Genomic DNA, 15,766 nt, shown 5'->3' on the forward strand with positions numbered 1-15,766 from the left:
CGTTCCAGCGGAAGTCATTCAATTTCAGTGGCGAGGCCCGTAACGCCTCGTTGGGGGTGCCGCACTAGGCTGCTGTGCATTCTGTGTACGGCATGCGTTCAATTTTTTAAACTCATGCGTTGCTTTACTGTGCGGTGGTACAAACGGATGTACACACAGACTCCAACTAGGTAGCTTTTAAGAGTTGAAAGCAAAGCACGTGGGTCAAGTATGGAAAATGCGGGCTAGACATCTGGCAAAATAAATATGCATAAGCATCTGGTGGACATTGGGCATGACTGTACAGTGAAGGCTGCAGCCCTAACCACTAGACCATCCCAGCCCACAAGCTATGATAATTTCAACAAGAGTAAAGGTCCATAACTGTAAGTGGTCTTCATTTAACACACGTGAACAAATCTGGTGTTCGATGGTAAGTGGTCCAAAATTTAACATGAGTGCTACTTGCTTAGCTATCAACTCTTGATTGGATATAAATAGAGGGGTGCCCTTTTGGTTAGCCCTATGACACTGCACAGCTGTCGTAACAGGGGTCTCTAGAGAACTGGAGCCTAAAAAAAGCCTCTTCAGGAAAGGAGTGTGCAAGCTCACCAGGGAGCATTTTTCACCCCGAATAATGAAGCTATTTCTGTTACGTGAACTCCGTTTTGAAAGGGCATACAAGCTGTAATATAATCATGATTATATAATTTGACTGTTGATCAAAGTAAATTGGTTTAATATGTTGATGCATGTGATGTGATGGTTAGGGAAAATGCCTCTGGTTTCCCAGCATTCAAAGCATTGTAACATCAATCATTAGAGAGTAGCTCTGGGAGTACCAGCATGTCTCCAATTTCAGCCAAAGGTTTTTAAGGAGTGTTTGTCATGCCTATGCCAGATTACTAAAGGTTGAACTGAAATAGAACATGACTGTGTGTTCAAAAGAGAGCCACTTGACTTGAATATGTATTAGGACAACTGGTGCCAACTTCAATTTTGCCCTTGCTAGACTTGTAGTTTCGTTTACTGCTTTCTCTCACAGTGATCAGGGGAAAGGGAACACACTGGATTTGGCCAAAGCCAACTTGACCTCAGTCCAGAGAAGTCCTACTTTTTATATTTGAGCTGACAACAGCCGTGTTTACTGAGCGCGAGACCAAGCTTTCTTAAACCCACAGAACAAACTGTACCACCTGCGGAGATCAATCCATTTATATACACGATTTGATGACAATGTAAGGATATGAACCCTGTCAGTCATTCTATTTGGACATACCAAGCATTCATCATACTTGCTTATGATTGATGCACTTTCATGCATTGGTTTTCCCATCAAAACACATTTGTAGAGTGATCGATCAAAATGTGAATGCATTAAAAAATTGTACTGCGAAACAAATTCCCACACAACAGCCTTTGCTTTAAGGGAATGGTTGAGGTAATAACTGCCTCACTTTCAGTAGATGCCAGCATGTTGTGTGTGTGTGTGTGTGTTTACGTTGTGTGAATGAGCTCGCTGGAGAAGAACAGGTCAGGAGGAGGTCCATTGGTAGTTTTGTACAGATCCTTTCAGAGAGAGAATCCCAGAGCCTGTATTCAGCACACTGTCATTACAGTAAATATGAGTTACATCATATCCACAGGGAGATACTCATAGCGCTGGACCTGTGTGCTCTGTAGTGGCGAGAGAACCGCATCAAACCCATCCCCTGGTTTGTTCCACCAGCACAGACAGACCTTAAAGAAGAATTTCCCATTTATTAAAACCATGTAGGCCTGTGTGTTTAAAGAAGTGTTGGTTCCCGGGAAAGACTACCTTTTTTTCACACAAAATTGTCCCATCTTAGCAATTGTTGCCAATGATAGACTTCAATCAGCATGCTCAATTCAGGTTACAGTAAGATTCCAGCTCAGCACGGTGAAACACTGTCTCTGCAGAATGGTGTGCAATATTATGACGAAGCCCATGGGGGTAGGACAGGCACATATTTGAGTTGACTTAAGAGGGACTTTGAGGAAAAAGACATTATTGTCATGGAATCCTTTTCTACTGTTGGATAGTAGCTACTACACAACTTCTATGGTAGGTAATGAGAGGGCGCCCCTACTGGTCTGTTATTTACAAGTCAAAATTACACTCCCTATTCCTTATCCTTCTATTCTGTCAGAAATGTACATACACATTTAATTATTCAATATTTGCCATATTTATAAGCACATTTTTGTCATTAAATAATTCATATTAAATGTACTCAAGTAAACCTATCCACCGTTGTGAAATGAAATGTACAGTAAGTGAGTGAGTGACATTGGACTACTTCTCTAGCTACCATCTTTATGTTTGAGGGATGAATTGAATTGATGATACCATAGCTCGCAATACCACCCAAATCTCCCTCTGTGATTCTCTTCAGTCAGTTATTTAACACAGTCTCTGTTCCCAGACTGAATAAGCAGTGTGTTGATGTGCATCCAGCTAACAGAACTGGCTATGTGAGGAGAAGATAGGGAGTACAGCTGATGAGAAAAATCACCCTTTAATTTGACTGGATGTGTTTGGCAGCCTGTCTCCAGGTTATCAGTGCTCTGGAGTCACAGGGTAGGCTCTATCTGGCCTCCCATCTCCTCATACCTGCAGAGTAGATAGAGGGTCTGGTCGTTGTATGTTTCCCAGCGCTAATTTCAGATGGAGATTTACTGCAGCAGATAACCACATAAAAAAAATATATAATAAAAATCATTGGAGTTAGGAAGGACGAGCCTCTCTGGCATCTGCAGTTGATCACTGGAAAACATCTAGTTGATTTATTTCTGAAGATTTAGTGATGTTTTTTACCCAATGATGTGGTTGAACAATGCATTAAGGTATACATAAAACGATGTGATAGCTGACATGCAGTTGTACACTGGCAGTAGGGTTCACCCAGGTGGCTTCATACCCCGTTTGGCATTGAGCCTACAAATGCATCTTGTCATGTGCAAAGCCATTTCCACATCATGGGTCCTTCAGGGTGCAGACCAGTGGTGGAAAAAGTACTCAACTGTCATACTTTAGTAAAAGTAAAGATACCTTAATAGAAAATGATGCAAGTAAAATTGAAAGTTACACTTAAAATACTCCACGATTTAATAAAAAAATGTACGGACAGACAGAGGCACACTCCCACACTCAGACATAATTTACAAATGCTGTATTTATGTTTAGTGATTCTGCCAGATCAGAGGCAGTAGGGATGACAATGTGTTATATTGATAGGTCTGTGAATTGGACCATATTGCTGTCCTGCCCAAGCATTCGAAATGTAGCGGGTACTTTTTGGGTGTTATGGAAAATGTATGGGAGTAAAACGTACATAAGGAATGTAGTGGAGTAAAAGTTGCGAAACTTATAAATATTAAAGTACAGATACCCAAATAAAGTACTTCAAAGTGTTTTACTTAAGTACTTTATGCCATTGGTGCACCATGGCTGGATGACAACTATATAGCCAGTTCAGTCCAGACATTAGCCTTGTACATTCCAAAATAGAAATTTGACATCAAAACAATTAAGAGGGCAGCAGAGAGTTTCCATGGTCATTTATAACTAAGGATTCAGAAGATTCTGCTCCTCCATTTGATGTCACACAAACAAAGCAAACAATCACTGAGCATCAAAACCCAGTGATCATTTCCCACTATAGAGCTTACATCTCTCCGACTCTGATGTAGACCCTGATGGAGGATGAAGAAATTCTCCCTGTCCCCGAGGGCCATCACAGTGTTATACAGGAGCACCATCGAGAGCATACTGTCGGGCTGCATCACAGCCTGGTACATCAACTTCACCACCACTGACCACAAGGCTCTACAGCGGGTGCTACGCTCAGCCGAACACACCATTGGGTGCACACTGGTGTCATAGGAAGCCCAAGAAGATTGATCATCAAGGACCTCAAGTCACCTGAGCCACAGCCTGTTCTCCCCACTTCCATCACTCAGACGGGGGCAGTATAGGCGCATCATGCCAAAAACTGACAGACTGGCCATTAGATTCTACCCCCAGACCATCAGGCTGCTGAATAGCCACCAACAAGCTACATGCTCCCCCACCCCCAACCCCCCAATGGACATTTATCATTGCTACAGTTGTAAATATGTATTTATTATTATTTTTATTATTGTTTCATTCACTTCTCTTTTTTTACCTGCACTATTGGAGCTCTGAGTTTAAGAATTGCACTGTACCCTGCAATTACATCTGCGACCCTGTGCATGTAACTAATAAACTAATCTAATCTAATTTTTAGAATTTGAAAGTGAACATAGTCATGGCCCGAAGCTGAAAGCACATAATCAAATATTCTGTGACATGAAAAAGTTAATATTGTCAGGTAAAGAATAGTGTTAGGATAAATGCATTTTGTTAAATTACAAACAGTGCACCGGAAAACGTCTTCAAAGAGATAAGCATCCGATAATTGTCCGTCATTGTCACAACAATAGACCCATTCCGTCCCCACTGGATTAGTTGCTTAGCAACATGTGGGCTAAACCTGTTTTTCATAGAGTCGACTTCTCCTCGTGCCCTCAGAAGCATTCTACTGACAGATGTGGGAACAGCTCTGTCTATCAGAGGCACCTGGGTAAGCGATTCAGATTTTTTTACCTGACTGTTTTCACTGTATTTCAATCTGTGGCAAGAGCTCAAATGATGTGTGTAGGTCTACTCAGAGCCATATGGAAATGGCTGTGGGTCTACTGTAATATGTGTGTATGTGTTTGTGGCTGAATGCACATGTTTGTTTATGAGTATTTCATACATGTGTTACTGCATATCACCAATCTTAGTTTGAGGCCATCATCATAGACTGTGCTACAGCTCCCCCTCCTCTCCCTCTCTCTCGTTCTCTGTCTGTCAGTGTTTTCCCTATCGTGCTAATGTTAATCCTGATTATGTACGCTGTTTTACTGGTGCAGAATAAGACCAAGGTTAATGCCATTTAACCAGACATATTTCCAAATGCCCGGCTTTTGTATCAGTGTCTAATCGTGTTTCATTTCTTTGTGTTTTTGCAGGCGCATGATGGTAGGTTTGACAACTAATTATGAAAAATGTGATGGTGTCCAAAATGACTGAGCCATGACATTTCACTGCAGAAAATAAGCTGAATCGTGTCAAGCCTGTCAGAGGCCAAATACTGTATCTCCCATTCTTCCTATGAAGAAAAATGTAGTAAGACTGTTAAACAGCAAAGCACACACAGGTGTTCAGATACTGGTCCATCAAACACTACTATGTAGACCATGAACGCCTCAAGGCAATGCACAGAACTTTCTGAATACCTATGAAAAGAGAAGAGGAAAAACTATGGTTTCACACAGTAGAGAGGAGATGAAGGACATAGACAAGCAGAGAGACAATCAAATACATGCTCCTCTGATCTTCATCAAAATATACTATTGACCCCAAAGCTCACCATTGGAAACGATAGACAGACTATGCAATATTGTAAACATTGGACGTGCTCTGGGACACCTGCCAGTTGTACAGTTGCTGCTCTGAGAGTTCCATTGGTGTTTTCCTACAGTAGGAGGTGGATAAGTGACTGGCCTACTCTCTGCTATAATTCCTCCAATAAGTGCGATATGAAAGAGGCTTAAACAGAGGAGTAGAACAGTAATTGTTCCCAGTGTCACTGTGCTGTCCATCCACACCCAGAGAGCGCAACACTGCTCTGTGCTCCACCAGCTTAACTCAGCCTGCTCTGGAACTGTCTTTCATTACATCACTCACCCACACAGAGAGAGATCTGAAAAAATGTCATGACAAAGGCACACTTTCCCTTTTAAATTAACACTTTCTCCATTGGTCATTCGGGATGTCTCTTGAAGAATTACAATGATAGCTAGGTAAGATATGATGACCTGCTTTAAAAATGTGAAGCATTGCATTCCTGAAAAAACGGTGGCATCAGTGTTGGTAGGTCTGCCATTTAAAGGTCCAATGCAGCCATTTTTATCTCAATATCTGGGTAACAATAAAGTACCGTACAATGATTGTTTTAAATTAAAATGGTCAAAAAGAAACACGAATTTTGCCAGGACTGTCTGGGAGTGGTCTGAAGGGGAGGGGAAAACCCGAAAACTAGCTGTTATTAGCAGAAAGGTTTGGAACTCTCTTTCTTATTGGTCTGTTATCTAATTTACCACCTGGTGATGTCACCAGGCAGGCCAAAACTCCATCCCACCAAAACAGACTGAAATTTCAGGTTTCAAACAGCTCTTACACTAAAAAGGCATTATCATAATTTTCACAATTTCACAGTATTATTCTAACCTCATAGCGTGGAAATATATATAAAACACCAATGTGTTGATTGCGGTGGGCAATGTTTGATTGCGGTGGACCTTTAAAAGTAGGCTACAGTTAATGACGAACTCCTAGTGTATGAGACGCTGTGTTGTATGGATCATGCTTCCACACCTTTGTTTTACTTAGGGAAAAACGTATGTTAACGGTTACTTTTCATGGGGAAAATGACCGTGGAACGTAAGGCCTTCTGCAGGGGTCTATAAAGGTAAGCAGCCCTGAATTTAGCACACCGTACAGTAAAACTGCCATCTAGTGTCTAGGAAACTCAACAGCAAGAGATCCTAATTCAGGGTCGAGGGAGATATCATTGACTGTTTCCTGTATATGATTTATATCATGCAGTTGTCTGAAGTAAGAAATATATAAAATAAGGACTTTCCACTATATGATGATGATGGAAGAGCAAAATCAAAGTACTCATCTCTCGTGGGCAGATTCTGCGAAGTTGACCAAATTACACAAGATTTTACTTCTGGGTTAACCGAGATTAGCACCTTACAGTTGTTCTTTTTTGTGTTTTTTTGCCTGTATGATGAACATAACAGTACTCCACAGTAGAGACTCAATGAATATGAATATAATACCTCTTGTCAGATCTCTAGATTATGGTTAAATCAATGAAAAATAATGGTTTCATGTCCCTGATGATACATGTGTTGCTGTATCAGGTGTGGTTATGGGGGCAGGACTGATTTGTTTTTCTCCAGTAGGCTACACGTGTTAAGGTACGCAGGTGTGAGTGCTGTGCTGTGGCTGGTCAGCACATGTGCTAAAACACACTTCTGGTCTATTGCCCTAGAGGAAGATGAGACTAAACTGAAGAGGACGTGACAAAACTGAACTAATGGATACCGTGTATTTTCTTATAATACTGCCTGCCCAAAACCAGAGAGGAACACACAACATAATCCTTCACTCTTAATACATTTACTTGACATAACTCCCTTTTAGGGATATTTTTGCTTTGCCATCGTTATCCCAGGATTATAACTGTACGTTTACAGACTCTTTCTTAGGCTGAAGAAAAACAATTTTAAGTCTGTATAATCCCCAGCTATTCAACTAAAGCCTCTGATATTTTTCCACCTTTTTTTGTGTGACCAGCAGGGGGCGTTATGACTGTAATGTCTTCTTGACAGTGGGTTAATTGAGACACTAACTATGGTTACAAAGACACCTCACACTGCCACTGGTCAAAGCTTTATATGATCAATTAGTTTAGCTTTTATGTTATTAACACTTTAATTGGAGATCTGGCAGCACTGGCTGCGTAGGCAAATGTTGATTAGAGACACAGAAGTGTAGATCCTTGTGGCTGGTTAATGTCTAATTTAACCTTAATGTGTTTGTTGATGCTCTTACTGTGTAGTTTTAATTGCCCCACCCTTATGGTGAGGAGTTGACAAACAATGTTTCCAGTCATTTTGACTACTGTAGTAGAAGTTAGTTGCCAGTTGTTTTCAAGTCAGCATTAATATTAAGATGGTTATAACAATCCCACCAGTATCTGAATTATCAAATTTCACTCTCCCTCTGTCTCTCTTATCACCCACCCACCCCCACACCCCCACCCACCCACCCACCGACCCACACACACACAGCTCCTCTGTCACTCTCTGGTCCCCCAGGTACTGAACCCAGGTATGCTCGTTTCTGCCTCTGCAGCACATTTGCAGTTTGTCAAGGTATGTGTGATGTGTTTGGACACCTGCCAGTGTGTGTGACAGATTCTCCTTGATACTCCCATCCAGGGGAACCGAAAGGATGCTGTTCCAGCACCAAGGAGTCTCCCCTAAAACCCCAAGAGGATTTTGATAGGGATAAGACAACTCCCCATAAGTAGACAGAAGGTGGACATCACTTTAACATGACAGTTATCATGTCACAGAATCATCCCTATTCACTATTCCCTATTCCCTATTCACCTATTCACCTATTCACCTATTCACCCTATTCACCAGAATCTTAAAGTGCAGGAAGAGAGCGAGTGTGAGTGAGCGGACACAGCTGCGATCCCTGCAAAAAAATCCTTCAGTTGCTTTGCATCTATTTGCAGCCTTTTCCCAGCATTCTCTGAGGGGTGGTGGCACTATGTGCTGGTAGAGCGATGCGAGTTGACCTTGGAACGGTCACACGCAGCCTCCTTCAAATGAACAGTGGCTCTTCCTGAGGGGGGCAAAACGTCCATTTGCACATTTGGGGGGAAAAAGACCCTCTGAATCTTCAGGTGGTGACATGACCACTCTGGAGACTGTGGTATGGTCTGGTAATGATCTAAAAAAATATATATATATTTTACCAGGTAAGTCAGTTAAGAACAAATTCTTATTTTCAATGATGGCCTAGGAACAGTGGGTTAACTGCCTTGTTCAGGGGCAGAACGACAGATTTTTACCTTGTCAGCTCAGGGATTCAATCTTGTAACCTTTCGGTTACTAGACCAATGCTCTAACCACTAGGCTACCTGCCGCCCCAAATGAATATAGAGGTGTTTGCTTGAGTATACTTAATTAATATTCAAACAAAATGTACTTACTTGGCTGAAGGATATCTATCATTAACATGAAAAGAAACATACACACACAAACACAGACAGGTGACATTTTTTATTAGATATGCTGAGACGGCACCTGTGCTCTGTGGATAAGAGATGATCTAAATCAAAATCAGTCAACATCAATATCGCCCTATGGTCAATCATTGTATTGGCTATTGTTTTACTGACCCTGGCAACCTTGTAATATTTTCAACATCTAAAAACATATGGCAGGCATCCCTTTCAGAAACAGCTGCCTGTGACTTGGCTCATGAAAAAAATCACATCCAACTAAATGGATAAAGTATGCATGAGATCCTCTATTCTTCCTGCTGACTTCTTTTAGATTTTTTGTGGTGCGAAGATTAGCCAATCAGATCTAACAGTTTCCTAATCGCTAGGACAGCACTTCAGGCAGGCAGAGAGAGAGAGCGTGAGAGAGAGAGGTAGAGAGTGTGAGAGAGTGAGTGAGAGAGGGAGAAAAGGAGATGAGAAGAGAGGGATGTGTGTGAGCAGGAGAGTAAAACAAGGGGAGAAGGAGGGATGGAGTGAGAGAAGAGATGTTGTAAAATTAGCCACGCTGTCAGCCTGGTTTTCACTCGTCTCTATTGGAATTGGAATCTCTGTGGCAGAATCAGGAATCCTCGCTCACCATCATCTTGCCTGCAGGTAGTTTACAGTCCAGCTCTCTTCTCTCTGCCTCGGCTGGCTAATTAGAAGACAAATTGCTCAACCTCCAGCGGGCTGGCTAGGAATGGCTATCACATAGAAAGGTATGATCATATCAACAGAAAAAGACAAGGAAAAACAGGGTTCTGTTTCATCACAATAGTCACACAGAGAATCAATTTTTTTTTAATGTCAGGCAAAATATATTTCACCCATGCATTTAAATATGACTGTACACTGTGACTTAACAGGAGTACAACTCAGTCTTGGAAACAGTCCCTGCTCCATATTACATAACATTATGGCTTTAGCGAGTCTGAGTCACGTTCCTATTGGCCCTTGGACTGTGTTAAACCGACAGCCATGCTGACTGTTTGCCTGGGCTTCACACAGGGGATCCTTCAGTACCACAGAATACTCAGAACCATGCACGTACAATTGAAATATAGAGAATCACATCTAGTCCATTTCTATCTGCAATACTCTCTGAATGTTTTGTTCTGGGCAATTTTGGTTTATTTGTCAAACTCTATAAGAATCCACATAATTTATGTAGCGTACAAGTAATAAAAGTTGCCTAAATATAATGTGAAAAACCCAGCAGATTTGCAGTTTTTGACACAAACTGTTGCGGCTGGCACATACAACCCTGTTCAAAGGCACGCTGTCACAGTCGTGTGTATAGGTGGCAGGGAAGTCAGGCGCAGGAGAATCAAAACTTGGTTGAATGGAGTAGTTTAATAACTTAACTTCTTAGGTATAGGGGGCGACATTTTCACTTTTGGATGAATTTGTGCCCAAATTAAACGGCCTCGTACTCTGTCCAAGATCATATGATATGCATATTATTATTACCATTGGATAGAAAACACTCTGAAGTTTCTAAAACTGTTTGAATTATATCTGTGCGTAAAACAGAACTCATATGGCAGGCAAACTTCCAAACAGGAAGTGAAAATTCTGAAATGGGTCGCTATGAAAGGCCTATTCAATTGCCTTATATTTATGGATCTGTATGCACTTCATACGCCTTCCACTAGATGTCAACAGGCAGTAGAACATGGAATAAAGCATATAGCTTGATGTGGGACCGGATGAGAGCCAATGCAGTGACTGGTCAGGCAGATTGCCAGTTCTTGGCCACGCAGACTACGCATGTGATCTCCTTGTCTGCAATGCGTTAGATAGACATGAAGAAATGCTCCGTTTGGGACGTTATTGGATATATATGAGAAAAACATCCTGAAGATTGATTCTCAACTGAGTTTGACCAGTTTATTCGACTTGTAATATAACTTTTTGAAGTTTTCGTTCAACGTTTTCGTTCAATTGCGCAAGTGTTTGGACACGTGTACTACACATGCTAGCCAAAGTTGCTAATTCGACAGAAGTAATGGACATTATAAAACAAAACAACGATTTATTGTGGAACTAGGATTCCTGGCACTGCATTCTGATGAAAGATCATCAAAGGTAAGGGAATATTTATGATGTAATTTCGTATTTCTGTTGACTCCAACATGGCGGAGAATGGCTGAGCGCTGTCTCAGATTATTGCATGCTGTGCTTTTTACTAAAGTTATTTTTTAAATCTAACACAGCGGTTGCATTAAGAACCAGTGTATCTTTAATTATATGTTAAACATGTATCTTTCATCAAAGTTTATGATGAGTATTTCTGTATTTCACGTTGCTATCTGTAATTACTTTCGCTATTTTGGAGCCATTTCTGAACATGGCGCCAATGTAAAACCACGTTTTGTGGCCATAAATATGCACATAACCGAACAAAACATAAATGTATTATATAACATGATGTCATATGACTGTCATCTGATGAAGTTGTTCAAAGGTTAGTGATTAATTTTATCTCTATTTGTGGGTTTTGTGAAAGCTATCTTTTCTGTGAAAAAAATGGCGGTGTTTTTGGATATTGTGGTGAGCTAACATAAATATATGTTGTGTTTTCGCTGTAAAACATTTTAAAAATCGGACATGTTGGCTGGATTCACAAGATGTTTATCTTTAATTATATGTACAACATGTATTTTTCATCAAAGTTTTATGATGAGTATTTCTGTATTTCACGTGGCTATCTGTAATTACTTTTGCTATTTTGGAGCCATTTCTGAACATGGCGCCAATGTAAAACCACGATTTGTGGCTATAAATATGCACATAATCAAACAAAACATAAATGTATTGTATAACATGATGTCATATGACTGTCATCTGATGAAGTTGTTCAAAGGTTAGTGATTAATTTTATCTCTATTTGTGGGTTTTGTGAAAGCTATCTTTCCTGTGAAAAAATGGCTGTGTTTTTTGGGATATGGTGGTGAGCTAACATAAATATATGTTGTGTTTTCGTAAAAATGTAAAATGTAAAACATTTTAAAAATCGGACATGTTGGCTGGATTCACAAGATGTTTATCTTTCATTTGCTGTATTGGACTTGTGATTTCATTCAATTATATTATATCCCTGTGGCACTAGGCTAGGCTATGCTAGTCAGCGTTTCTGATGACAGTTATCCCGGATCCGGGATGGGTGGTCCAAAACACAATACTCCAAAACCATGAAATATAACGAAACAAAGTGGGTACAAGGACCCGTCGCGCACCAAATACAAAACACGAATACTGAACATAAAACAATCTCTGACAAAGACATGAGGGGAAACAGAGGGTTAAATACACAACAGGTAATGAATGGGATTGAAACCAGGTGTGTAGGAAGACAAGACAAAACCAATGGAAAATGAAAAATGGAACAATAATGGCTAGAAGTCCGGTGACGTCGACCGCCGAGCACCGCCGAACAAGGAGAGGCTTCGACTTCGGCAGAAGTCGTGACACAGGAAAATATTTTGTTTTGCCCATTCACCCTCTGAATAGCACACATACACAATCCAAGTCTCAATTGTCTCAATGCTTAAAAATCATTTTTTAACCTGTCTCCTCCCTTTCATCTACACTGATTGAAGTAGATTTAACAAGTGACATCAATAAGGGATCATAGCTTTCACCTGGTCAGTATGACATGGATAGAGCAGGTGCTCTTAATGTTTTGTATACTAAGTGTATATATAGTCACTTTTGATGCTTTTAGAGCCATGGTGATTTGGGTGTTATTATTCTGCACAAAGCACAGCCATTTGAGATGGGCAGAAGATGACAGGCTCATCTTGAATGGGCTACAGTGATGGTCACAAGGGTTAATGGCACTTCACAGGATTTTTCATTGTCGGGTTTTTCTTTATTTTTTGTATTTTCTACATTGTAGAATAATAGTGAAGACATCAAAACTATGAAATAACACATATGGAATCAAGTAGTAAACAAAAAAGTGTTGAACAAATCAAAATATATGATGTATTTTAGACTCTTCAAAGTAGCCACCCATGGCCTTGATGACAGCTTTGTATTCTCTCAACCAGCTTCATGAGGTAGTCACCTGGAATGCTTTTTCAACAGTCTTGAAGGAGTTTCCACATATGCTGAACACTTGTTGGCTGCTTTTCCTTCACTCTGCGGTCAGACTCATCCCAAACCATCTCAATTTGTTTGAGGTCGGGGATTGTGGAGGCCAGGTCATCTGATGCAGCACTCCATCACTCTCCTTCTTGGTCAAATAGCCCTTACACAGCCCGGAGGTGTGATTTGGGTCATTGTCCTGTTGAAAACAAATGATAGTCCCACTAAGCCCAAACCAGATGGGATGGCGTATTGCTGCAGAAGGCTGTGGTAGCCATGCTGGTTACGTGTACATTGAATTCTAAATAAATCACAGACAGTGTCACCAGCAAAGCACCCCCACACCATAACGCCTCCTCCTCCATGCTTTACGGTGGGAAGTACACATGCTGAGATCATCCGTTTACCCACACCACGTCTCACAATGACAGGACAGTTGGAACCAAAAATCTTCAATTTGGACTCCAGACTAAAGGACAAAGATCCACCGGTCTAATGTCCATTGATCGTGTTTCTTGGCCCAAGCAAGTCTCTTCTTCTTGATGGTGTCCTTTAGAAGTGGTTTCTTTGCAGCAATTTGATCATGAAGGCCTGGTTCACAAAGTCTCCTCTGAACAGTTTATGTTGAGATGTGTCTGTTACTTGAACTCTGTGAAGCATTTATTTGGGCTGCAATTTCTGAGGCTGGTAACTCTAATGAACTTATCATCTGCAGCAGAGGTAACTCCGGGTCTTCCATTCCTGTGGCGGTCCTCATGAGAGCCAGTTTCATCATAGCGCTTAATGGTTTTTGCGACTGCACTTGAAGAAACTTTCAAAGTTCTTGAAATGTTCCATATTGACTGACCTTCATGTCTTAAAGTAATGATGGACTGTTTCTTTTAGCTTATTTGTTGCCATAAAATGGACTTGGTCTTTTACCAAATAGGGCTATCTTCTGTATACCCCCCTGCCGTGTCACAACACAACTGATTGTCTCAAACGCATTAAGAAGGAAAGAAATTCCACAAATGAACTTTTAAGAAGGCACACCTGTTAATTGAAATACATTCCAGGTGACTACCTCATGAAGCTGGTTGAGAGAATGCCAAGATTGTGCAAAGCTGTCTTCAATGCAAAGGCTATGAAGAAGAATCTCAAATATAACATATATTTTGACTTGTTTAACACTTTTTTGGTTACTACATGATTCCATATGTGTTATTTCATAGTTATGATGTCTTCACTATTATTCTACAATGTAGAAAATAGTAAAAATAAAGAAAAATCCTTGAGTGAGGAGGTTTTCTAAAACTTTTGACCGGTAGTGTATGTATTTTTTACATAATACTTATTTTCTTAAAACGGCATTGTTGGTTAAAAGGGCTTGTAAAGTAAGCATTCCACTATAAGGTCTACTACATCTGTTGTATTTGGCATATGTGACAAATACAATTTGATTTGATTTGAATGCGTAGGTGTGTCCAAACTTTTGACTGGTACTGCATATTTCTACTTATATGACCTTACAATGCGTGGTGCCTCGATCCAACATTAATACACGAGAGATACAATCACATCCCCTCAACCAACTCCGACGTGGGGAGGAGAGGCCGTTACAATCGGCAAATGTGGACGCCATCGTTCATTTCCGTGAAGCCAATCCCAGTCTGTCTCTATGGTGTTTTATTTTTCAACAAGCCGAAGAGAGCTCGGGGTTTTCCGTGCAGTAGCAATTAAAGCCGAGAGTCTTTTGCGCGAGGCACAGACATCAGTCGGTTTGGGTAGCGCTATAAAATTGTTTACGTCTTACTGAACAAGTAGATAAGTATTTTGAAAATGGAATCAGCTAACCAGGTATGTTTATTGATTGTAAATGGGGTTTTGTCAGGTCTCAAAATAATGTGCGTTAAAAGGCCAGTATTCAAATTTGTCAAATGATATACTAATAGTTATGGCTATTTGATTAACAATATAGTTTTTGTTTCCATGTCATTGTTGTTGTCATTATTCCCTTAGCTCGTGTCTGTTGGAACGTTTCAGGTGCTTAAATTACCCCTTGGATTTATCCGCGTTTTGGAATGGGTAAGTTGAGTGTTTGCAGAAACACTTATTTGTTTTGTTTGAGTTAACTGAATGATAACATGTTTACAGTAGCCAGTCAATTTATTGATCCTAGCTATTAGTGTCTGCCGATATACAGCCTAGCTGTATACATTGCAGTCATATTTGCATTTGCTCACTGAACCCCTGTGAGCTTTCATAATTGCGTGTTTGTTTTCCCTACCTAAGCGGGCTTGTTGTGTTTTTGAGTGTAGCGTTAGGCTATCCTGTACGTTTAGTTTTCATTCATTTCCATTACTCTCAGGTGAAACTTTTCATTTTCGTAATTGCGTTCTGTGTCGTCTAGTGATGTTCCACAGCTCATGTTCAATCAGCGTGTGAACAATTCGCTTTACATTGACCAAATGGTTCAAGTTTATGTAATGAATTGCTGCTCTATTACATAAGGCTAGTGTGGCTACTACTTCGTCTTCACTGGGAGGCTGGTCACATTGGTTGTTTAGGTGTAACGGTTATTCACGGTGATATTTGTGGGTCAGTCTAAAATAGCAGGCAGGTGATCCAAAACGTTCAGTCAGTCAGAGCTCGTGTGTATGTATGTATGTATGTGTGTGCGTGCGTGTGCGTGCTCTCATGGAACAAATTGCATCCTGTCACATATGGATTAACAGTAAAGGAAAAGCAGCACTCTAGTAGCTTTGATG

The 15,766-nt window shown here is 40.6% G+C and overlaps 1 protein-coding gene across 1 annotated transcript in view; it reads left to right on the forward strand.

Annotated features, from left to right (window-relative positions):
* The first annotated feature begins 14,749 nt into the window (after positions 1 to 14,749).
* Positions 14,750 to 15,766, forward strand: part of synpr (synaptoporin) — a 45,025-nt gene continuing 44,008 nt past the window's right edge. The window contains exons 1-2 of the mRNA XM_038969063.1: positions 14,750 to 14,855; positions 15,018 to 15,083. Of these exons, the coding sequence (XP_038824991.1) occupies positions 14,838 to 14,855; positions 15,018 to 15,083 (84 nt within the window). The 5' untranslated portion in view covers positions 14,750 to 14,837. The remainder of the gene's footprint in view (positions 14,856 to 15,017; positions 15,084 to 15,766) is intronic.

The sequence above is a fragment of the Salvelinus namaycush genome, chromosome 2, assembly GCF_016432855.1.
Source record: "Salvelinus namaycush isolate Seneca chromosome 2, SaNama_1.0, whole genome shotgun sequence".
Taxonomy (NCBI): Eukaryota; Metazoa; Chordata; class Actinopteri; order Salmoniformes; family Salmonidae; genus Salvelinus; species Salvelinus namaycush.